Here is a 23,736-nt window from a genome sequence, read left to right on the forward strand (position 1 = left end):
TTTCTTCTCTTATTCCCACTGGACAAGGAGAATAGTTCCCAGTAATTTTACATATTTGGCTGTAAAAACTTTCCTTATACTTCCCTGACTATACAAATCAATATTTTTCAAAACTGGACCCACTGTTGCAGCTGCAGCCTTACCTGTGTGAGTGCACTGGAATGATTATTCCACACTTCTTCCACAGAACATACAAACCAATACACCAGGAAATGCTTGAGCACTTTTATCAGCAAGTTGCTGTTGTCTCACATTCAGCTCATTTTGACTCCACATTCTCTTCTGTCTTGTGAGTCATCTGCTCTATTGTAATTGGCAAGTTAATTGTTTCCCTCACACAAAATGCCTTTGGCTCGCCAAATTGAGTTGCATCCTGCTATTTTAGACTCTCCAAATTGTGAAAATTGTTTTGAACACTAATCCTCTTCTTCCTGTACTTGCAATGGCTCCCAACTTTGTGTCATCTGAAAGGCTTGATAAGTTCTCCCTGCCTTCTGGCTTTCAGGAAATATTGAATGATTCTAGAAGCAGAACAAACCCCATGAACCACATCATCCATCTCTGCACTTGACAGTGGGCCATTGATAACTGTTCTGAATACAATCTTTCAGCAGGCATCTACCTGCCTTACATTAGTTTATGGTAATTCTCCTGCTTTTGAACTGCTCCTGTTTGGCACATCTCCTCCTCATCCATCACTGCATGCTGAAAGTGATTATGATTTTATTCTCCATTTGTTTCTGGGTTGAACTGAAGCAGAGCAGGTTGAATGCTCAGCGAGTTAATGTTCTGTGTGCTGGGTGTGTGTTGGTGTTTGGTGAGCCTGGATTGTGTTCTAAAAATAAACAGATGGTCTCAGTGCTTCCTGCAAGCCTGGCCTGAGGACTGGAGAATAAAGCAAAAGAACAAATAAATATCCTTGAGATTCTCCATGCAGAACTCTCTTAGCCTGTATTTGTCTTGATCATGATAGATGAGGATGGAGCTTTTTGGTGTTCATAAATTCCTGCTGCTGACCTCAGTTCTATAGATTCTGGATATAGTGGTAACAATCAGCCTGTGTAATTTGGATGGATTTGGTTCTTTAAAACCTGCAGTTCTTTTTATAGTCATTTAAACAGTAAACTACTTTTTAGCCTTTTATTGTGTTTGAAATGGAAACTTGACTTTGACTCAGCTTCTAGCAGGTGGTTTATGGTCTGTGACAGTGGATATGTATAAAACTGTTGAAGCAACAGCTTGTGTTAGTACCTTTATACAGAAAAAAAACAAACAAACTTTTTATGCCTTAAAAGTCAAAATTTTAATTTTTATTTTGGCACTTCTAGAGGTATTCAATCTGCCTGATGTATTTCAAACCATAGGCAAGGGCTAAACTGTTCAATACATCAAGAGACAAATTAAAATACCTGTCTGGGAAAAAAACATCAATTTAGCAAAATAATTGACTTTTCTCAGTGGAAACTGCAGAATACAAAATGTGGCAACTCATACAACTCATCTGTAGACTAGAGTGAACTATGTAAATTAGGTTACAAAACCCAAACAAACATAGAAACTCTGCCTAAAAAAATAATGGAGATAAAGTACAGTATGCTTAATGCAAGCCCTATTGAAATAATGGTTCATTGATATTTGCATCTGCTATATTAGTGAAAAAAATGAATGTGGACCAAATTCTGATAGCCTGGCTTTGCATTAGAATGCATTTTATGAGTCATTTCACTTATAACAATAGACTTATTTGCAGAATGCATCATTATTATTCATCAGTAGTAACCCAGTCAGTCCAAACCAGCCACAACTGTCAGATGCTTTTAGAATTAAGCATCATTTACTTCCCTTATCCAGCCTGCCATGGAGGAAATGACCCTACTCTTTCACTGACTGTATTTTGCACCTATCAAATCTGATAAATGGGGTTTGTTGCTCCCCTGCTTTCACTCAGAAATTTTAACGCAAGCATTTTCTTCAGTGTGTGGCAGAATAATGTGGGCTCCCTCCTGAGGCACTTTCACCTGCTGGGCCATTGGCCTTGAGGCTCCAAACCCTTCTTACTGTGGGCTTTTTATTGCCTGTGCTGGAATAAAAACTCACTAATTGAGAGTTTCCCTGTGCCTCTGCTCGTGTTGCTGTGTCACCTGCTGCAGGTGACCCTTCCTTGGCAGAGGGGCTGGACCTGCTGATCTCCAGAGGTCCCTTCCACCCCCAGCCCCCTGTGGCTCTAAATTCCTTGGGAATAAGAGATTTCTCTGCCTTGGCTGCTGCAGAGGTTCCATTTTCCTGCAGAACTCTAAAATATGTGAGGCAACAACCAAAAATATTGCACGGAAAAAAATTACAAGAGTGTAGGTTCCAAGCCTGCTCTCATGTTATATTTGGTGGTTTATGGAGGAAGTGAATTGCTTTTTTATAAATGCCTTACACCCCCTTGCTCTTAGTGTGGTCCCCAGCCATGAAAAGAAGGTCTGATCAGGTTCTTAGTATTACATTGTTAAAGATAAATGGATATTTCATAAATGTTAGCATGTTCTTTATAATTTGTAAATGTTAGAATTTACAAAAAGGCATCTCTATTAATGCAAAAAGACTGTTTCTTTATTCTATATGAACAGGTAATCTCAGCATTTCAGCCAGTGTCATTTCTAAAAGGCTTGGTTAGCAGAACCTGTGCCAGACAAAAGAGTAAGAGGTGGATGAAGCCTCCACAGCTATTCCAATCCCAAAAAAGAAAACAAAACTAAAACAAAGATTTGTTGAGTTACTGTCAGTGTCTGCAAGAAAACATTATTTTTAAATGGAATTTTTAAAAAAATTGATTTAACAAAAAAGCCATTTTTCAATGGCACATTTTGAATTGTACTCCCTAGGTTTAGTGGGGCTTCTTTAGTCTGTTATGCTATGATCATGGTGGACTTGACTAAACTGCAATGAGCACTATTTAAATTTACCTTTAAACATTTAGTATTACACTTTCAATACATGTTGTGAATATATTAGCACATTATAGGTGGAAAGAAAAAGTTGTTATTCCTTCTACTACATGTCCATGAAATCTCTAGGAGTTTACAGTGGATCTGGCTCCAGAATTAACCAAACTCTCCATCGTTGATATTTCCTTCAGCCCACTCACATTTTATATTTCGGTATACAGCAGATCATTGAACTTCTGTAGGTTTAAAAGCATCTTAACCACATAAAGTAGGTGATGGCAGCTTGGTGAGATCATTGTTCCACAGGTGACCCCCCCTTGAGCAGTGAGTGGAGTTTGGCTTTCTCCTGGTCAATTTTAGGCACTCAGTTTAAGACTTAAGAGAAGAACTGTGTTCTGCAATCTACACAGGAGCAGATTAAATAATGGGTTTGGGTTTTAATTATTTTAAACAATCTGAGCAAATGTGGTTAAGAGTGTTCACAGAGTCAGATTTCTATGTTGATGTCTTCTGTTTGGGAATTCTGTGGGGTAAAGATGGATTTCTGTGGGAGACAGGGCAGAAACCAATAAGTTTGTCAGGAATAAAATGAAATAGAAATATGTATCACAGCTATGATTAATTCTTGGGTTTTGAACCACAGCTTCAGTGCATTTCTAATTAAATCAAGGTAGGTGACCTCTAATACAGTTTTTTCAAAATCTCAAATTCTTTTTCATCTTTTGTATTAAGAGGCAACCTAACTGGACCTTTGACATTTTTTGTATACCAATATTTGCATATATCCATAAAAACAGCTGCAAACTGAATTTGTGTCTGTACCTGATTGTTTCCTCCCCCCCATTATTGTAGCTATAATTAAAACAGCTCTTCCCAACATGGACAGAGAAGCCAAAGAAGAATATTTTGTGGTCATCCAAGCAAAGGACATGGGAGGACATATGGGTGGACTCTCTGGAACTACAACAGTGACCATTACCCTCAGTGATGTGAATGACAATCCTCCTAAGTTTGCACAGAGTAAGTGCCATTGTATGTGTGTGTGCTCCTATTTAAAAAACTATGGTGTTTTTCTTTTTTTTTCTTAAATTCAAGTATTTTTAAATCTTCATATTGCCAGGATTTTTAATGTCATTTAAAAGATGTAGCTGTGACTACATCACAGCTGTGAGAAAGGTTAATCATCCTCTACCTGATTAAGAGCTTAGAAAAAAGAGAGTAATGTCCACAACAGTGTTCAGATCTCTGCCTTCCTTGTTACCCCTCTTACACCCACCCAAAAGGGCCTGGACACTGCTGAAAACATATTTATTTGGACACTGCTGAAAACATATTTATTTCCTCTCAGTGCAGTTGCTTCTGTGTGCTTTGCTGCTTCCATCTCATGCAGACAAGTGACACCACCAGTAAAAGACACATATAACAGATAAAAGGAATAAAAGCCTTGACTAATTAGGCAATACTGAAGAAAACAAAGAAGATAAGTCTGAATCTAGATAATTGTTGATCTTTAATTCAAAATCCATATTTTCTACTGTGGTTCCAATGGGTATCTTGCTGAGTTAGGTTAAAATGATTTGGCATCCTGCTGAGATTCTCTGCAAGCTTTGTAGTCTGTTTCCAAGATGAAGACAAAATAGAAAAAAAAAAAAAGAGGAAGAAAAGCATAATGACTGGATTGATTTTATTTGGAGCTGGTGCAACCTAATACACTATTAGAAACTTAGCATTTTATCCAGCTTGTTCTGGAAAATTAAAGTTAAAAGTTTTTTGAGGCTGCATCCAGATTTTGCATCATTTTTGTTTTCCTAGAAGCATGTTTTTCTAACAAGGTGCTCAGGAACCAGTGTAAAGGTAATTTTTTTCCATCTATGGATGACTTCAAATCCACTTTTGCCCTATTCTGAGGACACAGAGTAAAATGAGTTTATCCTACTGTTCAGCATTTGATAAATCTGCTTCTGTAGCCTGTAGAAAATGTACATAGAGAGAGAGAGAGAAATCTAATACAAATAAGCAGAGGCAAAAGCTTATTTTCAAAATATATATTTTATTACCTCATCTTCGTGGTTTTTAACAGATAAGCACTCTGCACAATAAAAGGTTTTCTCTCATAAAGCAGGAAATGCATAAATTTTTGACTTTGTGTCCTGTTGTACTGCCTTTCCCTGCGTTAGTGTTTTCCAAGAATTTCCCTAACAATGCCGTGCCCACAGCTGAGCTCTATCACCAGCCTGCAGAGGGATGTCTCTTTTGTACCTGCAGGGTCCTGTGGCTCCACTCAGGGAGCACAGACCTGCCTTTGCCAGCTTACCTGGCTTTACATTGCACAGCCTCAGGAAGCCAACAGGGCAAAAATCTGACCCAAAATCAGCAGCACAGCTGGTCCAAACTGGGGCAGCCCAGGGCCACAGCATGTGGGGGTGAAACTGCCCTTTCCCAGGGCTTTTGGGCACGCTGCATCCCTATCCCTGGAATACATTTGCTCCTGGATGAGCTTTCCTGCAGCATCGAGGATGGTGCTGCCTCTGAAGCTGTTACAGCCCCTGCAGGATTTGAGCTTCCCCCTAGGAATAACCACTGACCATTATGCAAATTCTTAAGGGAAAAAAACCTGCTTATCACTGGGTTATTTTATTTTATATATATATAAATATATATATAAATGTGTGTGTGCGTGTATATGTGTATATATATATATGTATTATATATATGTGTATATATATGTATTTTATATATATGTATATGTATGTATTTTTTACATATGTATATATGTATATATATGTATTATATATGTCTATATATATATTATTTTATATGGTTATTTTATTTATATTTTACTGGTTGTTTTATATATTATATATATACTGGGTTATTTTATTTTTATATATGTATTATATATATGTATATATGTTTATATGTGTAATATATATGTATTTTATATATGTGTATATATATGTATGATATATGTCTATATATATGTGTATGTATATATTTTAAAGTAATATATAATTAATAATAATTTTATAGAGACAGAATTTGATTAGAGCAAGGTTTTTATTTTAAAGAACATAAGTATTTTAGGACTATAAATCTAAATATTGAAACATATAATAAATATATAATAAACATTGAAACATATAATAAATATATATCCATATATATTTATTATATAAATAACATATAATATTATTATGTATTGTGTAATTATTGCTGGGTATTATGTATTTATTGCTTTAATGATGAGCCATAGTAACATTGGATCTGGGTGTTATTACAAATTCTACCTTTTAAAAGGTGCCCAGCACCACAGATTAGCCACGACTCTGCCCTTGGACAAGAGCTGAGCAAATCTGACTTTGTTATTTTTTTCTACACTGTTGAAGCACAGTTTGCATTTGCCTGGAAAGGAAAATAAGAAAGGATCAAACTTACAATAAGCCCAGCCAGAATGAAATAGAAATTCATAAGATGTAATACATGCTGCTTGCACAATAAATGGTAATGAGCTCGGGAAACAGGGTGTTCTATCAGGTTATTGTTTCCAGGCAGGACAGAAATGTATATTTATGGTTTGATTTCAGAGAGTTAGCCTCCTGGGTTTTAGAAATGAAAAAGATGAACTTTCACTACTTCTGTAATCTCTCTGAAATAATTTTAGAGGCGTTTTATAAGTCACTGAAGTTTTTAACCTGGCAGTTTACCACAGAATTGTAATGAGAGGAACTGTGCACTGCTGTGGAAACCCAGGGCTTTCAAAGATGCCCAGTGTGGATATTCTGGTCAGCTCAGTCCTACGATACAATTCATAATTCTGGAGAGGAATTTGTGTAAAAGAGTAAGCTGCATCATAACTTTTAAATTTTTCTTAATATTTTGTAAACTGTTTTAATAAATCTGCGAGCAAAATTTCAACTTAATAATGCAATCAGCTGTGCCTGGAGATTCAAACCACAAAGTGTGGACAGCAGAGTAAATGATGAATGCATAATTTAATCTCCCAAGGCACTTAATTGCTTTGGCTGCTCATTGTTTTTGAGCCATTATGGATATTCTGAGGAATCTTGATGATCTCCAAATTATCTCTAATAATTTAGCCTAGCAACATTAAAAACAAGTCACTTTGGGATTTCATTGTGCAGCTAATACGTGTATTTGTGAATTCCTCAGTTTCCGTCTTATTTTCAACTGTTGCTCCTGAAATAATTTACAACAGGTAAAGCCAGAACTCCAGAACATTGTTTTTGGAAAATTATTACCTGCTCTTAACAGATTGTCTTAGAACAACAGGGAAGACAGGGAAGAACAAGGCCAGAATCCTGTGTCAAAATTATTTTAATGGTCTCTTCTATTACCCTTGAATTCTTTGCTTATTTTAACTCCTGAGCAGCATTTTGTTTGATTAGCTCCTATATTAATCTTAACTTCAATAAGAGTCAATTATAAAGAGGTAGAAATAGGAGGACTCTAGAAAGAATTTTGGGTATAAAATGTGTGTCTTGTTTTTAGAGTAATGTAAGGAGCAGGGAGATACAAAAGAAAATAGGTATTTTGGGTTTTGCCTTGAAAAATTCTACCTAAAATAATATATCTAAATAGATTTTTTGATCCTTTTTAGCTTAAAAGATTTGAAGCAGGTGTAACAAAAAATAAAATATTGACAATTTGAATTGTAATTTCTAATGGATTTTAGTGTAACTCTGCAAAAAGTAGTAAACACAGTAATGATTACTATGAAAAGTTTTTGTTTCCAGTAAAAAAAAATTGGGAGTTTCCTTGAATGTTTCCTGATTCGTTTCTTACCACAAAAGTGAGGAGGAAGGGTTTAAACAAGCAAAATGAAAGTACATTTTAAACAGTAGTAAATATTTCAAGTTATGTAGAAAATATTTGAAGTTATGTAAGTATTTAGACAACAGATTTTTAAAGAATTATACCATTTTTTTGTGGAGTAATAGCCAAAGTTTCTTGGTTGAATTGTAACTCCTTGAGAATAAAATATCTGTATAAAAAGATAAGTTCTGCAGTGTTGAAAGGAGCTCAATATTTGTGTTTGCCAACACAAAACATCCCTGCAAGGCAGAAGGAGGAGACTGCTGGAATGGACAGGACACTCAGCTACAGTAAAGTGAATATTCTTGTGTGAGGACCACACTGTGCTGCTTTCAGTCAATAATTTGTGTAAATGGGGCTTGGGTGCAGATCTCAAGAGTTGGTGTTGGGGATGTGTAAATATTTAATGCACCCAGGGGACACTGGAACAGCTGTCATATTCAGTCTTTTCCTCTTTTTTGTAAGGTCTCTATCACTTCTCAGTCATGGAAGATGTTGCTCTTGGTGAACCAATAGGAAGGGTGAGAGCAAATGACCTGGATATTGGAGAAAATGCCAAATCATCATATGATATTATTGAAGGAGATGGAATGGATGTGTTTGAGATCACCACGGATGCCCAAACTCAGGATGGCATTATCAGAGTGAGAAAGGTAAATCTTATCTCTGTTAAAAACATAAATGTTTAGTGTATGTGTTACTACCCAGCCAGACTCAGCTCTGTGAGAAGATGCTGCATTTCCAGGGGTTCTTTCATCCATGGATGAGGTGTCAAGCCAGTGGAGTGATGAAAAGGGGTGCACTGGCCATGTTCCTCTGAATTTCCATTGAGAAAATTCACTGGGGAGACATCCATGGGTGCTGGAAATGTTAATCTTATCCGGGCTCCCATGTGGTCACATCATGACACCACCAAGATTTTGTTTCCTTGGTTCCAAAAGAAAAGAGTAGATTAAATTCCACTTTGGTGGTGGTTTAAATTTCTGTAAAATCTTGGCTGAGTATCCATCAAATAACTTCTCTCAATTATTTGATTTCCGGTGTAGCTGTTCAGAGAAAAATAAATCACGGTACATTAATTAAATTACCTGATTTTTCAGAGCTTAGTCTTCTACCTTTTTCTCATGTTGAGCTGTCTTCATGTAATGAACAGGGATTTCACTGACTTTTATTAAGGAGATTGGTAGTTTCACATGAAAAGTGTCAAATTTGGGCCCTAAAGAAAACCATGTTACCTTTTCTATGCTTGTACAGTCTTGAAGTGCGAAGGTGAGGTATTTGCATGTACACAACAAAAACATCACCCGATTATCTACAGAAATATGGGGAGAGGCAGCATAGAAGAAAACCAAAATAAACCCAGGGAAACATTAATTGCAGCTTTAATTGTCACTATTTTCTGGGGAAGGAGAAAAAGCTGTTCCTCGTGCTCTGTTCTAAGAAAGGATATTAATATAATTTATAGGAGTGGCAGAGGGTTTTAACTGCATAGCACAGATCACTCTAAATTAATCTTTGTTCATAAAAACCAAAAGTAAACAAAACCCAAACCATGATATTCCAGTGAGAAAAGGTGAATCCAGTAGGCACAGGTAATTAATATTCCACTTGCACCTGTCATTAAAGAGGTCAGGCAGATTGCCTGTCAAAACTTTGTGTTCTCTCTTTCTCAGTGAGTAGGTCAGCACTGTAGCTTTATAATAAACTGTTGTATATTTATCTAAATTTATATTTGCTTTGCTAAAGAGAAAATTATGATATACATCCCAACTCTTCCTTACTGTTATTTATTGTGTGCTGTGGCCTCTCCTGTAAGCTGAGGCAATTAGCCTTTTGCCCCAGTTCCCTTGGCTTTATTTCATAACTGAATCTCAACCATAATGTTGTTTCATATTTTCATTCTGACAGCAATAATAATTTTGGTTCTACTCCAGTAGATGATGTATGGAGGGTACTGCTCACCAACAGATTTTCTTCAGCATAAAATCATGGGCTTTAGACAATGCTGAGTAAATTTTCAATATGATATTCTGATTAGGCATGACTAAATGTATTGGGGTGCTGTCATTTCTGTAAAGCATATGAAAAGCAATTGAAGGAGTGCTACAGGAGCCATGATTGGCAAATTGTGAATATGCTGATTTATAAATCCCCATTCATAATTTCAAAAGCGTACTAATTTAAGAGCTGCAAAAGAAGCAAGATTTTCTTGTGTTTACTAGAATTTGTGAGCAAGAGCAAATCCCTTTAGAGCTTGATTCATACCTGAAAAAAAATCCACAGAATTTGAAGATATACATATTGAAGGCTTTGACAGACTTCCTGAAGATTCCTGTTTGTGCTCTTGCTGGTATTTGCATTACAGATTCAGAGTGTCTATGTCCTCTTCTTTTTATGCCTCAGACATTATAATGTAAATCTTAATATCTTCCCAATGCTTGGCAATTTGCATCTTTGAAATTTGAATGGTTGTGAGACACAAGAGAATTATGAAGTGAATATACTAATGTGCTTCAAGACACAAACTTGAATCTCCCATAATGAAAAAGTCTAACACTCAAAAGTGTCACAGATTTGGGGTTTATTTGGTGTTTCAGTCCCTTAAATCCACTGAGTTTTCATCTTTTATGAGTTAATATAGGACTGTAAAATAGTAAAAACAGTGGTAACATGGCAGGTATATTGATAGAATAAAGTAATTTGTTTTGTGATTCTGTCTGTGGGGAAAAAAAAAAAGAGAAATGATACAGAAGTAGAAATTGCTACAGTTTTAAGAAATTCCTAAGAGATTTCTAGCTCATTTACTCCTGTAAACTGAAATACAGAAGTACTTGTAGTGCAAGAATATTGAAGTACCTTCTCATATGATTAGCTCTACATTTTGTTTCTCCTATCCAACAAATAATAATTTCTAGTTCTTTGCATTTCTCACATTGTTCTGGAAGTAATAAAATATTTATTCTTTGTGGAGCCAGTTGAATTTGTTTTCTTATCTCCAGCCAGTAAAGCACTGATGAAATGCATTATTGGTATGCAACTTGTGTCATCCCAAACAAATTTGTAGTATTTGTCTGATATGTAATTGTAATGGTATAATTCATGAGAGGGAATATTTCAGTAAATTTCTTGTGAGAAACAGGGAAACAGTGCTGTTTTCTCTGAGGCTGGTAAATAAACAGATTCTATAGAAAACCTGGAGGTTGGGTTCTCTGGGAGAGGGAAGTGCCTGCTTTGAAATGATTCCGTGTGCTTAAAAATGCACATAACTCCCATCCATCAGCATTGCCACCACTTGTTCTCTGATAAATGACATTTATCCTTGTCCTTCTCAACAGCCACTGGACTTTGAGACCAAGAAGTCCTACACGCTGAAGGTGGAGGCAGCCAACATCCACATCGACCCTCGCTTCCTCAGCGGGGGCCCCTTCAAGGACACGGCCACCGTCAAGATCGTGGTGGAGGACGCTGACGAGCCCCCGGTCTTCTCCTCACCCACCTACCTTCTGGAAGTACATGAAAATGCTGCTCTCAACTCTGTGCTGGGGCAGGTGACGGCCCATGATCCCGACGTGTCTTCCAGCCCTATAAGGTAGGGCTGCTTTAAGGGGTTTTTTGGGAGTGCTGCTGGCTGATCCCAAGTGTATTCCCCAATCACTGTGTGGCTGTTTTCATGCTGCTCTCTTTCTGTGAAAATGCCAGGGTAGGGTTTGGTTTATGATGTTAGATTTATCAGTTCAGATCATTTTCAAAGTCCCCAAAATGCTCCTTGCCATAGGAGTAGTCTTATGAAACAGAGGAATGCAGTGAAAATGAGAAATGTGAGTGGTTCTTATGAGAAATGAGGTTGGATGGGGTTGAATCATCAGAGTGTATCTCTGCAGTGAATTTAAATAATCCAGTAGTGTCTGCACTAACAATACTGAGTTTTTGGCATGCAGTTGTAAGGTTGTCAAAACATATTTTGTATTCCTTTGTCTAAACCCATTCCTGGTTTAAAGATACAAAGTCAGAGATGATTATGCCCATATGACTTCTGCATCTTCAGTCTATAACATTTTCCCTTTTTGATCTAATTTGAACAAAATCTTTTATTCCACTTGGCTCAGATCAGTGGGTTTTATCTGTTTTGATGAGTGCACATGTTCCCCTCCCCCTTGGTAGTGATTGCATGGTGTGCTGAGTGTTCCAAAGCACATTCTGCTCTGTGTAGTAGTACTGCCTGCTAAAGGCATTAGGAAAACCAACACCAAAATGTGAAATTCATAGCAAAAGTATATGTGGAGAGAGTCTATTTAATAGTAATCATCACTGTGCATTGCTGCCTCAGGGAATTCAGGGCAGGCAGCATCAGGAGGATGATGTTAGTTGTTATAATCCATCATTTTCTATCACTATCATTTTCTAATCACTGTCACTTCCATCAGGTTTGTTGCAGAGCTGGACTTTCAACCTTTATGTACAGGCCCTACATGATGCATATCACAGTATAGCATCTTCAGAATTAGAAATTCAGATTTGCCAACGTGCTTGGATGCTTTAGGACTTGTGTGTGAAGATGTTGGAGAGTATGTTTGAGTTTTACACAACTTCCTCTTGAGAGGCAGCTCTGATCTCTGCTCTGGGCCAGGGACAGTACCTAGGGAAGAGCTGGAGATCAGGGAAGGGTTCTGATCCCCCAGGAATGGCTGGAGTTTAGCAGGCTCAGGCTGAGATCAGGGAAGGGTTCTGCCTCCCCCAGAGGTGCTGGCACTGCCCAGGCTCCAGGGAATGGGCACAGCCCTGAGGCTGCCAGAGCTCCAGGAGGGTTTGGACACCAGGGATGGACGGGGGGGATTGCTGGGGGGTCTGGGCAGAGACAGGAGTCAAACTCAATTATGGGGATTTTTGAAGGAGTTTTGAATGAGTTAGAGATGGGACCTCTGAGGTTTTTAGATGATGCAGTTTATTTTTCTTACCTTCTACTCAGGCAGGAAGGGTGAGTTAGGCTCACATCTTCACCACATGGTTCAGAAGGTCACAAGACCTTTAGTTACAGGACCTTTTAAGGAGTTATTGACCAATAAAACACTGCCAACAAGGATATTTATGTTTTTGACTCAATCCTTAAATATTTCATCCTATGGGCTCATGGTACAGTGTAAGCTTTCTTAGCCAATCATGTTATAACACACAAACCTACAGTGCTGCATTCTGAACTCCTTCTTTACCTTTGTAACTACTTTTATTTTTTCTGTATCTTAAACTCTAAAACTCTAAATTTAATTTAAAGCTTAATGTGTCTCTGCTTTAAACTATAAATCCACATTCTTGCTTTGTCCCCTAAGTTTGGAAGCCTTTTCTAAGGTCTCAGATCAAATCCTGTGTTTAATTCCAAGCTGTGCCTTACAGGCCCAAAGTTCTGAGAATTCCCTGAATTTCAGATTCCAACACTCAATCCTTGTGGTCCCTTCCCACGCAGGATATCCTTTGATTCTGTAATTCTCATTCTTAAATCAGACTTTCAAAAGCAGATAACCACAGCATCAGCTACCACAGATTCCTAAACAAAAATACCATAGAATGGCAGGGTTTGATCTGTCACAATTGAAGCAGTGGTTCCATCACTGATTTTCTTGCTGCTGCCCACTGGTGTCTGTGAAAAAGACAAAAAAGATCCTCTGAGAGGAGTGTGAGACCAGCCATGGTGACAGCAAATCTCCTCCCTGTGTTCCAGCTCCACAGCAATCTCTCTTTCAATGGAACCTCAGCTTCTTCCCTGCTCTGTTTGCTCTTGTCCTGGCTCCTCTTCCTCTCCCTCCACCCCTGCTTCACTCTTACCTTGGCTGCTTTTCCACTCCTCTTCTGCTGCTCGGGAATTTTTTTTCTCACCTGCCTCAAACTCTTAAGAATTCAGACTTTTTACAAACCGACTACTGTTCTAAAACTTATCCTTTTTATTCTGCCCAAGCCCAAAAAAATGGATCTGAGTAAAAGATTTGTCTAGTTTTCCCCTTTTCATCATTTTATAAATCAAGAGAACTTCAAACTTTTAAAAACAAAAATACTTTGTGTTTGGAAACTTAATTCGAATGTTATTGCTCATCAGGTCATATAAAAACACAACATACATGAAACAGAACTGGCCAAAATTAATTACATTAAAAACAAAGGTAATTTATTGGTATAATTTGTATATTTTCTTTAAATAATAGATACAGTACTTTATAAGATTTAATATTTTCTAAAATATTGGCTTAATACTAATTAAGGAATATACAGAGCCCAATTTTCTATGCAAGTTTTTTGCAACTTTTCTGTGCAACTTTTTTACTCTTGCTTGCTTACCTGATTAATTAGGATTTATCTGGGAGAGCTTTAGAAAGCTCAAATTCTTCTCTTATTTTTTGCATTTTTTGCATAAAAATTTAAAGACAGAAAAAAATAATTCTACTATTAAAAGAGGGAAAATACTATGGAACAAGTAGGAGCAGAAATACAATTGCTTTCTTTCCAGTTTGGATCAAAATAAGAAGCTGGCAAGTTCTAACAGAAACATACTCAAGCACTGGTTTTATTGATTGGAATGTACATTTCAGGTGTTAATTCTGTTATTTTATCACCTATATATGATGCAGATTTTATGCATATTTTCTATGATACCAAAAATATCAAACTTTAGTTAAAAATTTGAAAAATTACAGCAAGCTGTTCTAAAACGGATGGACTGTTTTTATGTTAGTGTTGCCTGGCCTTTTTAAAATCCCCTTTTTTCCCTTCAAAACAGAATTTTAACAAGTAATAAGGACTTATATTTCAAGGAAATTACATTTTTTTCAATAGATATCTGTTCTATCAATATTTAGCTTAGACAGAGCTACTGTGTACATTTGTTATAAAAACCCAGGCAGCACAAACAAAATATGAATCACCTTCTGTGCTCCCAATACCACGTCTGCTTTGCATTAGTCTGATACACAAAGGCTCCACACATTCAGAGCATTGCAGTGCCACAAATGAAATCAAACTTGGATATCTCTGAACGTGGGAAGAGTCTGATAATTGAGGCAAAGGATAAAATGTTAAAGAATTTAGAAAAGTTATTATCAAATACAGCCTGGAAAGAAGCTTGTGGTCTTAGGGGAAGGTGTCCCTGCCCAAGGCAGAGGTTGGAATGAGAGGATCCTTTCCAACCCAGACTATTCTATTAATTTCTTTTTTTTTTTTTTAATTGTTCATCCTCATTTCTAACCAATTCACCAGTAGTTTGCTTTTAATGCTTGTTTAGAAATTATAAAGCATTGTCTGAACTTTCTCCCACTTGATCTAAAGGCACAAAGCCTCTCATAGATTTACAAGCAGGTAAATAAATGGATTTTTGGGGCTGTCCTGTGTGGTGGTATTCACAGGGGTCGTAGCACAAGGGAAGAGATGAGAATCTCGACTCCATGTTTCAGAAGACTGATTTATTATTTTATGATATATATTATATTAAAAGAAATTGATATATTAAAACTAAAATAATAGAAGAACGAATTTCATCAGAAGGCTAGCAAGGAAAGGAAAGGAATGAACAACAAAAGCTCCTGACTCTCAGAGAGTCTGAGCCAGCTGACTGTGATTGGCCATTAATTAGAAAAAACCAACATGGACCAATCACAGATGCACCTGTTGCATTCCACAGCAGCAGATAATGAATGTTTTTCTTTTCCTCTCAGGCTTCTCAGCTTCTCAGGAGAAAAAATCCTGAGCAAAAGGATTTTTCACAAAATATGTCCATGACAGTCCTGTGCAGATCCTTGAGTTGGAATCCGATGATCCTTGGAGTTAGGATATTTTGTGAATCTGTGATATTTTTCTAATCCATCAGTTTTAAAATAAGCAACACAAGCTCTTTTTGATCCTTAGTTGCCATTGTGCAGTGCATGCTGCTCAAGGGCCTCCTATTTTTAAGGCTGATGGTGAAAAGGCTTTACAGAGTTGGGTAATAATTGCAAATAATTGCAGCTTGTTGTGTTCCAGCCCAGTAATTCCAGGATTTTGTGTCAGGGCCACATCTGGATGCCTGCTTCTCCTTTGGGGAGCGGGCCCAGTGAGTCCAGCTGAGCTGTGAGGCTCTGGTGTGGGCAGGGTGGCACATCCTGAGAAACTACAGCATGGGAACGTCATCCCCTGCTGGGACACAGCTGTGGGCTCCAGGGCTGGCACCCAGCTGTGGCTCCAGTCCTGGCACACAGCTGTGGGTGGGTTCCAGTGCTGGCACACAGCTGTGGGTGGGTTCCAGTGCTGGCACCCAGCTGTGGGTGGGCTCCAGGGCTGGCACCCAGCTGTGGCTCCAGGGCTGGCACACAGCTGTGGGTGGGTTCCAGTGCTGGCACCCAGCTGTGGCTCCAGCAGTGCCCCCTCCATGCCCCTGGTGTTACTTTATAAGGATGTTTTGTTCATGTGCACTGAGTTATCTTGGCTAAAGCATGATCCAGGCACACAGCAAAAAGCATGAGCAATAATGTTCCTTCCTATCCAGCCAGTGCCCTCCTATAAATCACTGCCCTTCAGTGCTTTCTCTGTGCAGAGATAAGATTCACTGGAGCTGGTTTTCCCCATTCCTTTCAGCAGAGATTTCATCTTTGGCAGCAGTTGATCATTTTCTTAATTCACAGCAGGCCTTAAAAAAACCAAACTCAATATTTTGTGGCTCCCCAGTGGTGCAGTTGTTTATCTGTCACTAAGTACCCTGTCCAATCTGCCTGGCATTCATAGAAATGGAGATTTACCACTCCTGGGGTGTCAGTGCTGGGGTTCAAATCTCAGAAGGAGCAGCAAAAAAAGAGTTTCTGCTCCTATTTACATTAGTGCAAATAATGAGTAGATCAAATAAAGTCATAACAGCAACAGTGCAAGAGCAGGACTGAGAATCCTTTCCAGGCTTCTGTTAAACCACTGTGGGGTTGTTCCTATAACTGCCATAGCAGACTCATAAACTAACCCAAACTTCCCTATAACCTCTGCTGGCTTTATAGCAATTTCAAAAGATATTATTTCCCAAGATATTATTTTCTCATTTTTAGAGAAATATATGTTTTATGTATGTTTTATGGATCTGACAATGCATTCCCATTAAAAAGAGTTACAACATCATTATCGTGAAAAGAAAACTGCAAATGTATTGTTAGTTTTCCCAGGTTTATGACCCTGCAGATTTTATTTTTTGGTTTTGTAACAAATATTTATCACATTAAAATCAGGAGAGGTTGTTGTCTTGCAAAGACACTCAACTTATGTTAAAAATGTTTCCTCTTGAATTGCTGGGCTTGTGTTGTGAGTAAATAATGCTGGGATGAGATGAAATGTGATATTATAAACTCAAAAATGTTTCACTCCCTCTTTTATAACTTCAAAACCTGCATGGCAGGAAGGCCGTGAGTGGAAGTTTAAGGAAGGATTGATCCTTAGAGAAAAACTCTCTTTCCTCAGTGGAATTTTTGTTAAGCCCAGGTCAGCTAAACACTCAATACCATATGAGCATTTTACATTTTGTTTGTGGACTGGGAAAAATTCTTATATGTTTGGTAGAGTCCTTTCAGCATCATTACATAAAACTCAAAAATGAAAAGACAGGTTTAAGTGATGACTTCTTACAAAGAGCTGATTGCTCTCTTTTCTTGTATTTTCTTGAGTGAAATCTTAAACCTGTGAAAGGCTGTAAGGTATTTTTTACTAACTTCACTAGTACTAGAATTTTACTTCTAATGATTTAATTGGAACTAGGTAGACATCAAAATACAGTTAAGATCCATTTTCAAAAATGATTGCCTGAAGTTAAATACCTGCAGCTTTATTCTTCCACACAAGTGACCTGCGTTTCAGAAATGCTGAGTTTAGTGCAGTTCCCATTGAACCATTGAGAACTGAGTATGTGGAGCTCACAATAAAATCAGTTTACTTCAATGTCCAAATACACATGCATGTGTCCAGCTTGAGGCAAAGATATTTGGAATTTGAGTTCATATTTTTGACTTAATATTTTTCTGGTACTCTTCGTACCTAACTAGTAATTTTTCAATGAGTAGAACTAGTTCTTCTGAGAGTTTAAAAAAAAATATCGAACAAATCCCATTTTGCAGTTAAGCTGGGGTTTTCCTTCTTAAATCCATTACTTGTGAAGTACCTTTACCAGTGTGATCAGGTTAGCCTTGAACTCTAACAATGTAGTATTTATACACTTAAACTGAGATTTTGATAAGTTTTCATAATTTCGAGCTCTTTTGAAAGTGAGCTGTATCTTCCAGAATGATTTGCACAAATAATCTAATTGCAATGCAACTTTCATTCTAAATATGAAAATATCAGATACTGAAATAAATAAAAAAAGGATGAACACAATAATCCTGAGCTTTGAAATCAGATGCTAATGCTGTATCTATTACAATCGATTGTGTTAGGCTGAAATGAGTTTGAGTTCATTGGAATATATTTATTGTAGTGTATAAAGGGACTCCAAATCAGAATATTTTTTGGAAATTGCTTCTGCTAAAGCACGAACCAGAATGGAATAGCTGATTTGCAGATAACTATGCCATTCTCACTGCAGTAAAATACATTCTTTTACTTTTATTGGGGAATTTTAACAATGTGCTTGCAAAAGGTAGAAAAGTGATGAGAAAGTGACAGTCTGGAGTCACTTTTCTGGCCACTCCATAAAGTAATTGAGTGTGATACCTTATCCTAACTCTCCTAACTATTGTGAGTAATGTAATGTACTGTCTGTAATGCAGAACAGATGTAAAAACTGCCAGCGCATGCTGGTAGCTTCTGTAATACACAGCCACAAAGGCTTAAAAGGCTTTTGTATAAATCCACAATCAGGATTCAGTAAAACCCCTTGAAGTCAATTGCTGTTAAACCATATCAATAGTTTATCACTCAACTCCCTCTTTCCCTACCTTCCCTGTCAGGGAACTGAAGGCTCAATTTTGTCATTTAGCTTCTTTTCACGAGGAATTCATTAATAAAATAACTCTGTGCAAATGGACAAACATAAAAGCTTTCTGGAGATCTGGACCTGAGCTTTAAATCATCATCCTGCTTAATGCACCGTTGGAGCAATCCACTGCAGCTCTGGCTCCCTGCTTGGGCTGCAGAATTCACCTGGACATTCACATTTGCAAACTCTGACTGCCTGTCAGATGGAGCTTGTTTGGTTAAACATCAGTGATGTCAGCCCAGAGAAAAATCAAGCCTCCAGCATTTGCAGTGTTTTATAGGGAAAAATGGTGATTCACTGTGCTCTGCCCATGCAGCTGCTTGAACCATAAGCAAATAATGTGCTTGGTGAATTGTTCATGCTTCGTTAATCTGAGATTTATTGGTAAAATAATATTATTCAGCCCTTTTTTAAAATAACCACAAAGCCCACCACTTTTGTGGCTTAATACATTACTGTAGAAATTATCATCAGTTACTGTGAAATACCATAGAAGCTGTCCAATAAATGTGATGGATTGTGTAATTAACTCTTGATCAGCACCGTTTTTCAGAGATGCTACCCAGTGAACCTGAGGGCACTTTACGACCTTCACACTGGGTATACAGCTAATTACTCCTTGGGCAATAATTATTAAGATTTTTTAGCATCAGTTTGTCATTTTTGTCTTCTAAATTACTATGCTATTGAGCTTCTCAATCCATGTGGCTATAAAACTGCAGCTCTCAGAGGGCTCCCTAAATTGTCTGTGTGACTGTATGGATTACAGCAACTTCATTAAGTAGATTACAGGGATGTCTGTTTTGCAGGTTTTCCATTGATCGCCACACTGACCTTGAGAGACAGTTCAACATCAACGCAGAGGATGGGAAAATAACCCTGGCAACACCCCTGGACAGAGAAACCAGCACATGGCACAACATCACTATTGTAGCCACTGAAACCAGTAAGTGTTTGTGTACTCTGACTGTTCTGTTGGGTTTATAATTGATTTTAACAGTGCAAACTTTACATAATTCAGTAAAAGAAAATGTATTGGGTGTTCGAGTTAGAGAATTTTGAAAGAAAGCTTAATTTTTGTGTAAGCTCCATTTCTTTTAGTTTTCACAACAGCATTTTTTTTTAGTGAAAATGGCAATAGATATTCTGAAGTGATGGATGAGTTCATATGTACAAGGTATGCAGGGTAAATGTTAAAAAATGGTTTAAAAAGCCCAGACCTAAGCCTTATAATTAGCTCTATTAAGACAGAAAAAAATTAAAGCTTTGCTATTGTAGAAGTAAATTGAAGGCTCAAGCCAGACGTTCTTAATTCTGAGTGCTATTATGTTTCAGAGCCATAAATGATTAAGCACAGGGGTAATGTTGCATGAAAGGAGTGCTGTTGGATACATATGGATGAGTTTACTCACACCCAGCTCTCAACAAGAACCAGCACTGTTCAGGTCCACAGAGCCCTGGTGGCTGCTCTGCACACCTGAGTCAGGAGAGCTGCCCTGCCTGGCAATACGGGTCAGGGATTTTAATCAAGGAGAATTCTTAATTAATTTGGAGCTGCTGACAGGATCACACATGACAGTGTGATTTATTGTTCATATTAGCACTGTATTTTAGACAATGCATGTGACACAAGAGTATTGAGGCAAAGTGAAGCTGGGGCTGGCACCCTGTGCTGTGTCCTGAACTGGAACACAGACCCTGGAACCCTTTCTGTTCTGTACTCAGGGTGCAGCAGAACCCAGTGTGCACACACTGGAGCCAGCTCTGTAGGAATATCTGTCTGCAGAGCCTGGTGACCAGGGCTGCTCACTCCTGCACAGAGAGAACTGCCTGATGCCATGTTTGCTTTTCCCCAAATCTCTGCTTTGAAGGATACAGCATAACGGTACAGAGCATTTGAAGCTCAGTTTCATGGTACCATAGCCATGAACATAATACATTGGGGGATAAAATATGCTTATTTGGCCCATTTTTGTTGTCTAATACCTTTCCTGTGGTACTTGTCAGCAATGAAAAGAGATGGGGAAGACTGATTTGGTGATCAGAACCCAAATTTATTGTGGACAACCAATGCTTATATACTGTTTTAGGGAGACTGGTAATGTTTACTACAATGATTAGGTTAAAATCACATACACAAACTTATGCATATACAACATCTCTTGCTTGCAGAATTTAATGAAATTTTCTTTTTCTGGTAAACCAATCTGATTGAATCTTCTTTTAATCCTCAAAGTTCTCTTTGCTCTTGCCAAGGCATCCTGCTATCAAATATCTTATGCCAACCAGGTTCAAAGTCCATCATCTGTCCTGTGTCCCAATATCACATCATTGGGATTTCAAAACCAAACCTATTAGGAATCCTTGACACATGGGAAAGGTGGATGTGGGTGTGAACTGAGCTCCCAACTTCCAAACCTTGTACCCTGTGTTGCTCTGACCCACCTCAGGAATTTGAGGGTTTCATTGCCAGCAGTGCCAACAGTGCCCTGTCACTTGTGCCATCAAACAATACTTTGTTTAATCAAAGTATTCAAACAATACTTTGATTAAATTAGCAGAAATGCTTTCTGCTTGCAGGGAAGCCAAGCCACAGGGAAGCACATGAGAAGAGAAAGGAAGGTGTGGTTTAATCTGGCATACTTTTTCTACTTAATGTCTAACCAGTTAATAATTTTAATATTTTTAAAGTAAAAATATATAAAATGTTCATACTAATTTTCTCAGATCATGAGATTTACCAACAGCATGGAAAGCAGAATTATTAGTTTGTGATCCAACACTCTCAGACATTGGAATAATAAGATGTAAAGTGAATTCATTTTACAATTTGTTTTCTCCAAAATTTTAAAAAGGAACAAGATAAAAGGAATAACTTTGCAAGACACTCCTCCAGTTCATTTTTATATCTCCTTTACATGTCAGTGCAAGGGCAAAGCTGCCAGAAGTGCACTTTACTAAGGCACACAAGCAGGAAGTCTGCCTGTTGCATTTTCAGTTTTTTGAAACATAATTATACTCAAGAATTTTGTAAGAAATCAGCCTTGTCATTAGACTTCATGGGAGCCTCAGCATCTACTGCTATTGTAAAATTGCCTCTTATCAGACTAGCTATGAAAATAATAATGCCAATCTTGTTCTAAGAATTTGTGTTCCTGCTGAAGACTTATTTATGCATTTCTAATATAATTATTTGACATTTACATAAAACAAGGGCTTAATTTCATAGACTACTGTCTTTGCTTATTTAAGTGAAATTATTTTTAAGCTCCTCAAGCAGAAATTAAATTTGTTTATAGAACTGTCAAACAGGGGAAAATGGGCATTTTTAGATTTCTTTTTTCCAAGACAATAATAGACAAAATCTCTGTTGTAAAATAGCAGAAATCTGTTGGAGGCAGACACAAGCAGCAAATGCAAACACAAAGTGTGTCATTACAATGCCTTCACTGACAGCCCTATTAATGGACTGCTGATCTCTCACAGGAAAATGAATATGTGGGAATTGTTCATGCAGGAACATTTCCTCTTCCTGGGCTGGCTGCTTCCCAGGGCTTGTGCAAGACTCTCGTCTCCATCTGCAGTGCAATGACCAGGCCATTTAATTGCCATTAAATTTGCTTGCTACTCATAAGCCATCATGCTGGATTTTTGTTTCTTTATTCCCAGCATGGTAGATCCTAGATCATATGACTATGCCCTAATTTAGCCACACTTTCACAGATAAACACCAAATTTTGACAAACAATAATTCACTATTTCAGCTTTGTGATGGTAACGTACCTGCATTTAAATTTGTGCTCTAAGCTGATTTAATTTTTGGCAGTTTTCTGCTTGTCATTATGACAAAGTTATTTATTTGTATCATCCCTTAGCCACTGTCTCAGGTAGGAGTTTTCCAAGGCAGGGTTGGTGTGGCTGAAAGGAGCATTACTGCTTCTGCATTTTCACAGGAAATGGAGGTGAAGATCCTCAGGCTCAGACTGGCTGATCTTTTAAAAAGTGCTCAGATTTAAAATGTGTGTGGATAATTTTAAACATTTTAAATCTTAATGCTCCAAAATATGAATTTAACTCTTTTATGTCTAGCAAAACAAGGATGAGGAAAGTGTGAGCCAGTGGGGAATGTGATTTCTCTACATGTGCTTGACAGGCAAAGGACCAGTTTGGGGTTGTTTTGTGGGGTTTTTCATTTGGTTGGGCTTTTATTTAGAAGAAAGACATTTTCTGTTGTCATTCATAGGCAAGTGTCTGGCCAGTACTTGTTCAGACAAAATTCATGCTATTGGTGACAAATAGCATTGCCATTGTATTCTGAGACTTGTGCAAAGTGAGACATTTTGGGTGGTGCTGTTCCCTCCTTTACTTTCCCACTGCTGACAGATTCTTTAGAAGGAGTTTCTAGTTTTCTGCAGCATTTGTTTCAGGGAGTTAAAGTGGCCAGCCAGACTGAAGAACAGGTGCCTGAAGTGGCTGTCCCTCAGACCTTTACCCAGAATTTTGTATTTCCTTTACGTTCTGATTCCCAAAATGCGTGGCCAGTGCACAGGGTTTGCCTCCTGCTAAAATCCCAATAACCACAGTGCCTTCCTCTTGTGTTGAGGGACACATCTGGTGCAGGTAGCTTGGTTTGCAAGCTGCAGGTTGAGCTCTGGATGGGAGCTCAGAGGGACAGGAGGATGTCACCTGTGACCCTTTGCATGCCAAGGGATCTGAGGACCTGTGGCACAGCTGGGTGAGGGACACACAGAGTCAGGGCAGGAGCCCAGGGCTCAGGAAGAATAGCCAAAACCTCCTTGTGCTCAGGCTGTGAAGGGATAAAAGCCCAGGGATAGAAGTCTTTGTGGGGGCCCTCCTCAGAGGCACAGACTCAGGCTGCGGCTGTGTTACTGTGAATAAATGGCTTGATGGAATGAGAGATCTGAGACTCTGCTGGGGGAAACATGGGCTGGAACCAGTGAGGAAACCTGCTCTGGCTGTGAGTGGGGTGTGGAGAGTCAGGAGGGTCCC

The 23,736-nt window shown here is 38.1% G+C and overlaps 1 protein-coding gene across 1 annotated transcript in view; it reads left to right on the forward strand.

Moving 5' to 3' along the window:
- CDH8 (cadherin 8) overlaps nt 1-23,736 on the forward strand; it is a 148,067-nt gene that overhangs the window by 72,101 nt on the left and 52,230 nt on the right. Inside the window, exons 6-9 of the mRNA XM_058813798.1 lie at nt 3,786-3,953; nt 8,232-8,419; nt 11,102-11,355; nt 19,536-19,672. Of these exons, the coding sequence (XP_058669781.1) occupies nt 3,786-3,953; nt 8,232-8,419; nt 11,102-11,355; nt 19,536-19,672 (747 nt within the window). The remainder of the gene's footprint in view (nt 1-3,785; nt 3,954-8,231; nt 8,420-11,101; nt 11,356-19,535; nt 19,673-23,736) is intronic.

The sequence above is a fragment of the Ammospiza caudacuta genome, chromosome 13 (assembly GCF_027887145.1).
Source record: "Ammospiza caudacuta isolate bAmmCau1 chromosome 13, bAmmCau1.pri, whole genome shotgun sequence".
Lineage (NCBI taxonomy): Eukaryota > Metazoa > Chordata > Aves > Passeriformes > Passerellidae > Ammospiza > Ammospiza caudacuta.